This window comes from Ananas comosus, linkage group 13, assembly GCF_001540865.1.
Source record: "Ananas comosus cultivar F153 linkage group 13, ASM154086v1, whole genome shotgun sequence".
Taxonomy (NCBI): domain Eukaryota; kingdom Viridiplantae; phylum Streptophyta; class Magnoliopsida; order Poales; family Bromeliaceae; genus Ananas; species Ananas comosus.
The window spans coordinates 6,115,984-6,129,324 of NC_033633.1; the positions used below are offsets into that span (position 1 = coordinate 6,115,984).

At 35.7% G+C, this 13,341-nt stretch overlaps 1 protein-coding gene across 2 annotated transcripts in view; it reads left to right on the plus strand.

The window, feature by feature from the left end:
• Positions 1–13,028, plus strand: part of LOC109719472 (2-isopropylmalate synthase A-like) — a 67,831-nt gene extending 54,803 nt beyond the window's left edge. For both annotated transcript variants that reach the window (XM_020246182.1, XM_020246183.1), the window contains exons 6-12: positions 7,034–7,134; positions 9,217–9,250; positions 9,343–9,417; positions 11,468–11,551; positions 11,635–11,769; positions 12,356–12,501; positions 12,600–13,028. In XM_020246182.1, coding sequence (XP_020101771.1) covers positions 7,034–7,134; positions 9,217–9,250; positions 9,343–9,417; positions 11,468–11,551; positions 11,635–11,769; positions 12,356–12,501; positions 12,600–12,741 — 717 coding nt within the window. In that variant the 3' untranslated portion in view covers positions 12,742–13,028. The remainder of the gene's footprint in view (positions 1–7,033; positions 7,135–9,216; positions 9,251–9,342; positions 9,418–11,467; positions 11,552–11,634; positions 11,770–12,355; positions 12,502–12,599) is intronic.

The window sequence follows — 13,341 nt, forward strand, 5'->3', positions numbered from 1 at the left end:
TGCACCATATAATTGAGCTTGTATTTAACATAATTAGTAGTTGAGATATTGGTTCCATCAGTTGCAACCAATCATTGGGGACCTTTTTACAAAATAACCCTCTAAAATTTTGTAATTTGCAAAATAACTCTATAAAATTTATATTTGAAAAACTAACTCTCTTTTCGCTATGTAGGCGCCATGTCAGATATTTCTTCTAAAGACGATGAACCATTCTCCGTCTTTGTAATATAACTACTAAAGGCAGTGAACGATTCTCCGTCTTCGTAATATAAGTATTGAAGACGGTGAATGGTTCACCGTCTTTAATACAAACTGATCAACCTTTTTTTCCTCTAGCCTTTAACAACAATTTTTACAAGTTTGGAGCAAGAATTTTCACGAGAATAAAAATTTCAACAAGAAAAACAATAAGACAAGAAGAACAACAAAATACAACCAATTTGGTAGGAATATCAACAAAAACACAGAAAGTTTATAAAACTATGAACTAAATAAAGAGGTATATAATATTACACATGTTATACAATGCATTCGATCTAAATCATATAAATGTCAGTCTCGAGATCTTCCTCTCCCTCGACGTCCTCGGCCACATCCGCGTGCACGCCCATGTCCACGTCTACGCCCACGATCAATATCGAGTTCAACAGGAGGTACGTCATCAACATCGAGCTTAACAGGAGGTACGTCATCAAGTGGCTCGATACCTGCCATCTGATCGAGATTCTTAATAATAATGCCCTCATGATGCTCCGGAAACGCCCGAGTCTCCTCTGGCATAGCGGCCGGTGTAGATGTTGGGCGGTGTTGTGATGATGACGAGCCATGACAACGAGAATATATGGATCTAAAATATGTACACGGCACTGGTGGCGGAAGCGAGTCAAACGTTGAAGGAAATGTCGAAGGGGCGTCGGGCATAGCTCTAACGTCAGTGGCAGATAGAGACCGTGACATCTGCTGGCTTGATGTCGAATGAGATCGAATAGGAGACGGAGACCATCGCATTTGATGACCCGATGTCGAGGAGTGAGCATAATCTTGACCCACTGCATCTCTGACAATAGGTATAGCAGGAACATGCTCCAGTACCATCTCAATATGGGCACAGATGCCCGTTAGAGTCTCTAGCATCGTATGGGTTCCAGGGGGATCATCAACTAGCTGTCTGATGCTATAGTTAGTCTGTCGTAATGCCTCCACCTTTATTATAGATAAAAACTCATTTTATTTATTATATTAATTATAAGATTAAAATAATAATTTAATATATGAGTGATTGTACGAAAGCTCGGTCTGCCCATGAGGCTGGAAAGTCAACGAAGGACGTTGTATTGGACGAGAAATCCATCTCATTATCGTCTAATACCACTGCATATAAATAGAGGCTACCTGTATCGGATCATCACCAGCAATCAACAGTTAGTCGCAAATATTCTGTAATCTCTCTCCCAATCTCTCTATGTGTGCGTGAAAGATTGCCTAATCCTCATCTGGCCGCCTCTGAGAAGTCACATGACGGATGGTCTCCACATTAATGGGTATATGCTGGAGAAGACCAAACTGTCGTAGGACTTGATCCGATATATGCATATTTAGAATATGAAAACAAATCAACGTAGTTCTCGATCGCCAGACCTAACAGCCCGGTACACAAAATGTCGGTAGTGCGGCTATAATAGTATCTGTGTACAGCCTCCATATAATCTATGAACAAGCTAATAATCAGCTGGATGTATTAATATGTTTGTATAATATTAAAAAAGATGGTTGCATTAATACGTAACTGGGACTCTCTCTGTTGATCTAACTTATAACGATAAAACTTAATATCTGTGGTCCTGACATTAGCTCCAACTCGTAATCAACCAGCATTCGCCTACTTAAAATTTAGAAGTATACGTGTTAGTTGCAATTATTTGAAAAATGCAATGTATCAAATATATATGTCATATCGGCAACCCAAAGGGCAATTTGCTATATCGGGCATAGCTCCAACGCCAGTAGGTCGCCCAATATGAATATGGTCCCACACTCAAGTCTATAAATAAATTACAATAAATTAAACACGAGAAGCTTAATATAATAATTATAATATTACTTATTATACCTGTAATAATGTTGCAAAGCAACAACATTCTGCCATTCCTTTTAATGAAGCCACTCCCAACGCCCGATAAAGATAGGCCAAAGCTGCTGCACCCCATGCTAAGCCGCCGCACTCATCAAAATCCTCTAAAAGTGGAAGCCACTTCAGATGAACTCTAAATTTGATGGGGTTTGAAATATGTTACACCCAATTTGATATAACATGTAGGCGCGTGTTGTATCTGCAACTACTACAGGGGCGTCCAAATATTTTGTGGTGGTAATGCTGGTATAACCAATCCAGTCTAATCTGACCAGCTCTGATGTCATCCGGCACAGCTTCTAAAAACATCTGACAAATATCCGACCACGAGTGCACTGTAATACTAGTCACGGGCTCACCATCCACACGAAGACTAGAAATAACTACGATATCTTGAAGTGTAATCGTCATCTCATTGTGGCGGAAGTGAAAAATCTGTCTCCCGTCTCCATCTCTTAACCATAGCTCCTAATAAAGCTTGATCCAGCTGCACGCGCCTAAGGCGTGATATGTAGTAGAATCCGGCTTGTCATAGAAGTTCGAGCACTGCTGGATGGTCAAGATCCCACTGGTTTAACTTGCGGCCATGCTCTGTGAACTGAATAGCACGGTACACCTGCAGTTAAAAAAAAATAGTTAGATCATCATTTCAATTTATTAATATTATGATAAACTTTCACTTAAAATTGTTGGCTCTCACCTCACTCCTGATAAATCCAGTCCTATGGAGATGCTGCTCTGTCAGGACCGACGAATCAACCGGTTCCGCGTTCTCTAGATCTGTCATCTGTAATTTTAAAGGTTTTGCAATTAATAACATATTATAAAAATACTCATTAAATATTGAAAGTTTTGCAATTACTATTATATTAGGTAACAAGTCTTACGTTGACGTCCTCTTTCTGTATTGTGGATAGGTGTTCCTATAATGGGCTTATTGTTTACAAATTCTACATTTTGTTCATCGCCCTACGATTTCGTCCATTATATTACAAATACATGTAGATCGTGGACGACCTTTCTTCCTTCTCACCAAGATTTAAAGTGTCGTGGCACGGAGGGTCGTGCCATTGTTTGCCTGGCACGGTATGGCACTGGCACGTTTCCGTGCCGACACATGGTACGCTTGTATGCTGATGGATACGCATGACCTCCTACTGGTACGCTTTGGCACGGACTTTTTTTTTTTTTTGGTTTCAATAAGCTCTTATAATATTATTTTGAAAGATTTAATCAAATAATTATGAATATTTGCTATGTATAGCTTACTATATTCATTAATTAACATACTTGTAAGCTTTTTTGTATGTAAAGTACAATTATACAAGATGCAGAATAGAAATTTTTACATGTTAGAATTTTTAAAATGCAAAGACAACTTTTTTTCTTTTTTACTTTTGACCATATTACAGCCTTTTTTTTATGAAATACAAAAAAATAATTTTAAAAATTATTTGAAAAAATTATTTTAAAAAGTATTTGAAAAAAATATTTTTTAATGAATTTTTTCAAAAAATTAACAGATCTATCAAAAAAAATTAAGCAATAAATTATATAACAAATAAATTAAATAAATTTAAGTATCAATTGATTTAATTTAGCTTTTAATTTTATGAATATTTTCAATCTCTAGCGCAAAAATAAAATTTTATGTTTGATGTGGCTCAAAATTTGTTTATTGAGTTTGATTTGTTGCCTTAATTCGCCAAAAATTGTGGTGCAATAAATTTTGATAAAATAATTTGTGAAGAAAAAATTGATGTCTATGGTGGAAGCGGAGGGCTCGGACAAATCTTTTGTCCGTATATTGATAAACAAAAAAAAATTAAATTATAATTTTTTTGACTTACCTAGTAAGTAAATTTTCGATTTGTAATGTCTTTGGGGGATGTGGGGTACCCAGAATGCTTTGAATACCCCAAAGAACAAAACAAAAAGAAAAAACAAAAAGCAAAAAAAAAAAAAAAAAAAAAAAAAAAAAAAAAAGAAAAAAAAAAAAAAAAGCACCGTGCCTTGCCGTGCCGCTTTGTCTTGTGCGGCACAGCGCTGCGTGCCGTACGTGCCGTAAACCTTGGTCTAGAGGGTATGTGGTTTCCTCATTTGCTTTTATTAATGTTCTAAAAAGCGCTTTGTGGTGTGCTTGCAATCAACCCATCACATAGCACATATGTGCTATATGAGCGCAAATAGTTGATGCATATGTGGTTTAGCAATTAAAATAGTAGAAACAAGGATTGCCGCATGAGTGGCACAGGGCGTGTCACCGTGCCAACAATAAGGATTGTCGTGAGAGTGGCACGGGTCGTGCCATTGTGTCATGCCATGTCGTTTGCATCGCGGCATGCCCCGTGTCAATGTCAGCATAGCTCTTCGTGCCATTGGCACGTAATTGGCATACTTGCTTGGTTTGGCACGGGTTTATTAGTTTTTCATGAAAAATAAGTTCCTTAAGAGTGCTTTAATGTCTCTAATACATTTAAAGATAGTCAAAATGTTAATATTTACAAAGTTTAGCATGAAAAGAATAATAAACATCTTAATAAATCAAGAATACAACATGATATGAAAGTACACTCACAAAGGCGAAATTATAGACATAATTGAAACAAAACTTATAGGAAGACTCTACCATCACTAAATAAAAAATGATTAAAGAAATTGGAAGCAATCATTAATCCCGTGTTACTTTAAAACAAGTTGGTCTAATTATGTAATGGGCCCTCTATTTTCACCAAAAAGTTAGTCGATTTATAGGATCTACATGTTTTAAGTTAATAAAACCATTATATAAGTTTTTTAGCTCAAAAAAGTAAAAAAGAACAGAAAAAATTGAAAAAGACATGTTTTTTCAATACGGTTTGGCACGCCCCTATGCCACATGCTGGCACAGCCTCAACATGGTATGGCACGGGTGGCACGGGCAATCCTTGAGTAGAAGAAATCAAATATAATTTTAAAAGATATATTAATATGACTCTGAAAAGTACGAATATACTGTGTGATAAATTGGCTAAATTTGTATGAAGAATAATAATTTTCTTCATAAACCATTAAACCATTGATTACAATCACTTGTAGTCATCAAACAACCAACATTTTAAAAATCTAGCAAAATGAAATCTAACAACTACAGAATTATTTATGGACATTTTATGTTCATATTAAATATTGTGAGAATAATACAATGAAGAATGAAATATGATTTATGAATCAACTAACGTAAGAAGAGAAATGTTTAGATTATAGTTATATGTAGATAATTATTGGTATATGTATAATTATTAATTAAACAATCTACATCCATGTTAGCGGTTTAAAAAAGATTTTTTTTGTAAATAGGCTTATAAAATATTGTAATTATTATAATAATAGTTCTTTGAAAAAATTATTTACAAAATTAGGCCAAAGTGATGAACTAATCACCCCTTTCTAAATGCGGCGTTCACCGCTTAATTCAAAATATTAAATTTGTTTGTAGTGCTCATAAAAACAGTAAACAATTAGCCGTTTTGAAAACAGTATACACCTTTCGGAGTTCGAACTTAGGAAAAATATAATTTACGTAAATGCGGTTAATGACTTGCTGCGTTTAGCATCGCTTTCTAAAAGCGGTAAATCATTCACCGTTCTGGCCTAATTTTACAAAAAAAATTTCAGATGGCTATAGTTACAATTAACAATTTTTGTAAGCTTACTTGCCCAAAAACTCAGTTTTAAAAAACCTGCTTAAGCCCCACTGCGTATGCGGCTGCATATGGACTGCATGCTCGTATCGTATATGGGGCCCTATGTAGGCTGCATATGCAGTTCGCCCATATGCTATGACTCATATTACATATACGGTGCATTTAGTGCTCCAAATTGCTTGTGCAGCAGCCCCATATGTGGATGCATTTTCCAATTTATAGACCACTGTCTTTTGTGCTAGTCTTCGATACTTATTTGACGCTCTCTTTCTAGTATATCTTGTATCAACGCCACCCCCAATCAACACCCACAACAAAACACCCCCAAACCACCACCCCCCCGAACCCCAAAACCCCTCCCCAACCAAGACCAAAAACCCAAAAAACCACCAACCACCCCTGCCCCAATTAATGTAGATTTGTTCCAATAGGAACAGAACTTTGTAGTTTATCTGATGTATGATTCACTATCTTCGGTCATCTCTCTGTTCCCAACCCAAAAAACCACCAACCACCCGTGCCGCAATTAATGTAGATTTGTTCCAATGGGAGAACTTTGTAGTTTATCTGATATATGCTTCACTATCTTCGGTCATCTCTCTGTTCGTAAGGATCAAAGTAATGTGCGGAAGAAGGGGAATTTCAAGAACCTGAATTAATGAAAGAAGGAAGATGGATGGAGCATAGAATAACATTGCTGACTTAAATGAGCTCGTTCGGTTTCGATTGACATTTGCCTATAAACTGTTGATATAGCTTGAAGGTTGGGTTTAAATGAGCTCAAGAAACACTTGCAACCTGTTAGATGTGAATTTCTTATAGATACTTCAATGCTGAATTTCCTTTATGTCTATGCATTACCCTGGTTGTCTTGACTCCTGATTATACACTGCCCTTGGGTGAGACATGAATTGCTTCTTGTTCTGGCTATTACTTCTACCGTCTTGAGTATATTATTTTTTTTTGATCTCTTCTTATATTTTAATTATCAATTTATTCTGATGATTGTCTGGTACCTTAATCGAGCACGTGTCAAATCACTTCTGATTTTAACTCTTTACAAGTTTTGTTGAACTGCACAAACTTGTCTTGTCATATTGTTTTTTTGTTTTATATGAGCTCCTTGATGCATTTTAGCATGTATACTATGTATATTATCACTATATCTTTTTTTAAAAATTTTCAATATTGTTTTATTATTTTATTTTTGCAGGATGGAATGCTTAAAAATAAAGAAACTTATGAAATTATTTCACCTGAAGACATTGGTTTAGTTCGTTCCAATGAATGTGGTATTGTGCTTGGAAAGCTTAGGTACCAAGTGCCCTGTATTCCATAGACTTTATCCAAGGTTTTTTTCTAGAATTTTCATCTATTGTAATATTAGTTTAGTTTTACCAATCTATATCTGCTAATATCAATGTATTTCTATGGATGATTATTTTTCAAAATTTCTGCATACAAGGTTATGAAAGATGTTCATATTCTGTAGGTTGTAGGCTATTGTAGGTTGTTATGTAGCTTGAATAATAATACCAGGGATAATGCATAAAAATGAAGATAATTCTACATATTAGACATAAAGTGTTTTATTTAGTATATCAACTGCTTTTTCCTCATTAGAGTGCCAAATTTTATGTTGTATAATTATCTCCACTTTATAAAGTTTTTATTTTGACCTTCTCAAGCATACAAAATTACATTCTTTAAATTCATAGCTAACTTTTCCTAGAATTTACATAATTGGTCGATGTTCCTCTTTTCCATCAATTGCAATTTTACATCCTATGGTTGTTTTTCAGTTTCTTATTTACCAATTTACTGTTTCAACATCATACTTCATTGCTTCCTGATGTAATATTATTTAAATTTACGAGTTAGGCAAAGCTAAAATGGAGAAGTCTCCCTTGAAAATATCCTGATTTGCACCTAAAATGATTGTAATTAAAACTTACATTTAACTTTATCAGTATTTTGATGGTTAGCACATATCTCCTGTCACATTTTCCATCTGGGAACTCTCAGAAAATGTTAATTTATTAGCAAATCATGTTATCTTGAGTGAAACTTCATTATTTCCCTAGGCGGAAAATAGGAAAGAAGCGAGTTAGGTGGTAATGGTGTAAGCCTTAAGGGATTGATTATTTGTTTGTTTCAAGGACGGTGACGTGTAAATCATGATATTTCAGGTTTTCTTTGACATTTTTATAATTTGTGCTCACAACTGTTCATATTTTAAATATTTCTGTTCGAAACTAGCAAAATTATCCAACGAGGTTACTAAGTTCAGTATATTTAGATACCCAAGTGCATCAGTGTTTGTTTCTTTGTTTTGTTTTGGGTTTGTGTATATATAGATAGTTTCCCTTGAAGTCTTTGTTGGAAACACAGAAATCAATTTGAAACTGCTGAAAAATTGGAGCCTATACTTGTAGGTATTGTTTCCAGGTACCCCCCACCCAGTAACTTGTGAGCATGTTAAATCCTGTGCTGCCGGTACTGCATGAATACTTTGTTTTCTCTTGAGAAAAAGGAGCTCAAAATAATTCTTCAGTGCCTTCTTCCTACATTTTAGGCATTCGATTGATTCAGTTGTGTATAATCTGAGAAAAGGTTGATGTCCCAAATCTCCAATAATCTGAGGAAAGGTTGATGTCCCCAATCTTCTGGATAACTTCATTGTACTGCTAAAGATTTTAGTGTAAAAGTTAATGGGTTTTTTTTGGGGTGAAATTTTAGACTCAATTTAATGAATCAAGTATATCATTTTCAAGAATTTTCTTGACATTACAACTAATTGCATCNTATTAGCTTCATTGTACTGCTAAAGATTTTAGTGTAAAAGTTAATGGGTTTTTTTTTGGGTGAAATTTTAGACTCAATTTAATGAATCAAGTATATCATTTTCAAGAATTTTCTTGACATTACAACTAATTGCATCAATTTAGTAGAAAAGACTGTAAATACACATTTGAACATATTTAAAATATATTTTAAGGAAAACTTTTAAGTCGGTGCTGTATCACATGGACTGGCATGGAGTAACATGATTGTGGCATGCGCGTGCTGAATGTCTGTGCAATCCTTGCTTGTAGGCCCGGATTCTGAAACCGAAAATAAATCTCCTAACCTTCATAAGTTCTGTATTTTTGGCTTTCATTATGATGATGAAAGAATATTTGATAAAGCCACCTTAAAGGTGAACTTAAAGGAGGCTAACTGAACCAAGGCCTTGACCTTTGACAAATTGATATCATTTGTTATCTACAATAGGGTATGTTTGAGCAAATGGAACCCTGTATATTGTTTACTGGAGATTTTGTTAAATGATGCTTGTTTGTAGTCTTTTCTTGTGAAGATTGATTATTGATTGTTGTCTACTTTCTCTCATTTCAGCGGGCGGCATGCTGTGAAGTCTAAACTTTTGGAGGTACTATTTAATTGCAGATATGTTTTAGTGGTGGTTTTTTTTTGTGCATTACACTTATCACTAAGTCATGTGCTACTTATTGATCTTGTTAGCTTGGTTACGATATAAGTGGGAAAGAGTTTGAAGATTTTTTCAGGCGTTACAAAGAGGTTGCAGAGAAGAAAAAGGTGAGCTCATGAGATATTGTACCACTGTATGGGCTGGGGGCTTCTATTTGCTTCATTGCTGATATCATAGCTCGCATAGCAGAGTAGGATAAATCGTACGGCAGAAAATAAAAGCTGAAGTCTTGCATTGTCACTAAATTATGTAACCTTGACTATATTTAATTTCAGGTGGATTAAAATAAAAATTAATGTTTTATATTTCAGTCCCTAATCTTTGATCATTGCATATAAATAATAAACTTCCTATTTGCCTATTAAATTATCCTCCACTCTACTTATCAGACCCAAGTTAGCAACATGTCACGGACAAAGTATTTTCCACTGACTACTTATCCTTTGCAATCGCCCAAAATCCGAAGGAGAGTTCTGTCGGAGGTTTTGCTGGGGCATTCCAGAAGCTTCTATGCGGGTTTCAAGACTGATGGCGCGGATGCCGAAGGATCAAGAGTCCCTTAGAGTTTCTAGGAGGGCAATAAGTGTAGTCTCTTGGGAGCTCGTAGTCTCCCTCTTTGCCTTGTAGTTATGTGCCACTTGACGCCTTTTCATTTGTAGCTTGGGTGACGAGTGGCTTATATAAGGTTGGTTGTGGCCTCCAACCCCACTTTTTAGGAAATCAGTTGTAATCTTTTTCTCTTATCAACATTCCTCAAACTCTTCTCTTCTACTTAGTCTTAGGGCGAGCATGTTCTGACTTAGCAAGTTGAGAGGTAGGCTTACTCACTTCGCGAAGGAAGGCAAGTGCCGTACGGGCTAGACAAGCGATTTCGCTTAAGTCCGTGACAAACAGCCCTGAATAATGGGATGAAAGGTGACAATGGAGAATGGGAAAGTAGGTGGAGTTTTGGAAGAGAAAGGCACAGATTTGGGAATGAATACTTTTTTACTTCATAGGGGCAAAATGAACTTTTATTCCCTAAATGTCTTTAAATTTGCCCTAAACAGGACTAAAGTGCAGAACAGATAATGATACGGAGGATTATCTAGGAGATAACAGGGTTTTAGGGACTCACTTAACATCACACTAGAGCAACTAATATGCAGTAAACCCTAACTAAGGATTGTCTGATCAGATTAATTTTAAGGTCTCTACCAATAAGAGAATCTGGATACATTTGAAGTGCTGGAATGAAGGATGGTTAGTGCTTTATACTTGCTTCAGTGAGATCCTGCAATTCAGCTGAGGAAAGGAGTTGATAAGAGAAGGAAAAAGGGGAAGAACTTTCTCATAGGAAAAGAAGAGAGAGGACTTCTTCCTGTTTCTAATACAATGTAGAATCTAACTTCTTCAATCTAAACAACCATGTCCTAGCTTATTTCTAATTTATTGTACCAATTGCTAAACAACCATGTCTTAACTTATTTCTAATTTATCGTACCAATTGCTAAGTTATAGCAGGCAATCATCTCCGGACTTCTTCCTGTTTCTAATACAATGTAGAATCTAACTTCTTCAATCTAAACAACCATGTCTTAACTTATTTCTAATTTATTTTACCAATTGCTAAACAACCATGTCTTAACTTATTTCTGATTTATTGTACCAATTGCTAAGTTATAGCAGGCAACCATCTCCATGTGGCCAACTTTGCTCTTTCAATACTTTCTTTTTCACATAATAATGGCAACAAATTTTACAGAATGGGAAAACATGATGCAAGTTCAAATCACTTTGCGCAAACATAATAAAAGATGTGAAAATTCAAGATTGCCTGCCCATCGATATCTTGATAGTAATTAGTAAGTTATAAAGCTGGAACTTTAGTAGTTGAAGTAAACTTATCCATGAAGCCTCATTGGCTACCTAGTGATGTCCTGTATGTTCAGTCTGAAGGCTTTCTGACCATAACACGTAAAATATTATTGATAAAACGATTGTATACAGACTTCCTAGTTATTTGATATAATCAAAAGTATCTCATATATTTTCATAAGCACTATTGTTATATGAAAATATGCCGACTTTGTATGCATGCATGTAAATACACTTTTAGTAGGTTTACTATTTTGTTATGTGTATTTTATGAACTAAACAAAATACAATTGGTTGCAGCGCATAACTGATGAAGATATAGAAGCACTATTATCTGATGAGATTTTTCAGCCTAAGGTCATTTGGTCCCTTGGTGAGCTACAGGTGAATATGTGCTTCAAACAAATCCTCCAGAACAGTTTTGTGCATTATAGATTATGTTTACCTTTTAATGTCCCAACGTTCAGGCTACTTGTGGAACACTTGGCCTTTCTACAGCAACAGTGAAACTAATAGCTTCAGACGGAGAAGAGAAAATAGCTTGCTCTGTCGGAACAGGTCCTGTTGATGCTGCTTACAAAGCCATTGATAGCATAATACAGGTGTATGGCTGGAAAAATTTCTGGCATTTTTTTTTTCCTTTTGCCTAGTTTCCTTACTGGTGAGTGCTCAACTTACTAATAACGTATGATGGATATGCAAGCTGGAGGAGGATACCTTTGTCTATATATTTTTCTATCCAACTCTTGCTTCTCAAGTCTTGAATGAAAATCAATATTAAGGAGACTAAAAATAGGATAAAACCTATTTGTTGTAAAATATTTGAGCCTCACTACTTTCAGTTGGCAGTGATGAAGTTGCCCTACTAGAATACTCGTCATTGTGTAGATATAGTATGTGGAGATTGGTTGAGTAATAGAATGCTGAATCCGTCAGTTCATGGTGGTTAGGTTTATCCCAATCCTATATTGATCCACGAAGGTTTGTATTTGGTACTAGTATTGCACAAAAACTACAGCCAATTGTCATAGGTTTACCATGCGACGTGTGCTAATAATGCTACAGATAACACTTGCAGAAACTTAACTTCAAATGTCACAAGCTTTTATATAATCTTTTAGGTCTTCTCTCAATAGTGTTGATTCAAGTAAAGAAATTATTTTACACTAGTAACTATTTGTATGATAGGTACCAGCTGTTCTTCGAGAATACAGCATGAATGCTGTCACCGAAGGCATCGATGCGATCGCCACCACGCGGGTGGTCATCAGTGGGGATAACAGCGATCCTTCGACGCACGCCTTAACGGGGCAAACTTCTAATCGCACTTTCAGGTCCGTCCTTTCCCTATTTACTGCAGGAATCGATTCAGAAAGTATTCAAGGGTACCTTGAGCTGATGAATTTCTTTTCGCTGTCTTATTATCTTTCAGTGGAAGTGGTGCGGCAATGGATATCGTTGTTTCCAGTGTTCGTGCCTACATAAGTGCGCTGAACAAGATGTTGGGTTTCATCTCTGCTGTAAAAGCTACCAGCAAAAAGCCCCAGGGTAAAACAGTTCAAAGTTCTGAGTGAGCCTCTGGCAACCAGGGTTTGTGATGCAATCTAGGTTTGTACGAAGGGAGCCTTCAGTTACACATGTTTAGAAAGGGTCGGCGTATTTATTTCACTTGTATATTTATTTTATCCAAGTCTGCTTTTGGGATTGTGTTTTCTCTTATGTAATCGTTAGGAAGAGGGTGGAACAACCTGCAGTTTTTCTCTTATGTAATCTTAGGTACGTGCTTTATGGAACAACCTGCTTTGAATAGATACTAGCATTTGCTTAATAAAAATTAAACTTCTGTTTGGTTTCTGATTTATTGAGGGAAAAAAAGAAGAAGAAAAGAGCTATTTGCTGTCGTGGTATATGCCCAAACTTTTTTAAATGCTCTTGGAGCACTACTTTGTGCGCGTTTGGCATTGTATAGTTCGTTGGGATTGAAGGAATCTGGCGATGACCTTATATGTTATTGTTGTTATCGTTATTTTATCTTTTGTTGCTATTGTAGGTTGTTTACAAATTTTGGGGGTTTGGTTTGGCAGCAGAAATGTGATAAATATATTTGAAACTTGTAGTTTCTTAATTATAATTCTTAAAATCAAGTTGGCAAATTAGCCAATATTGACAATGAT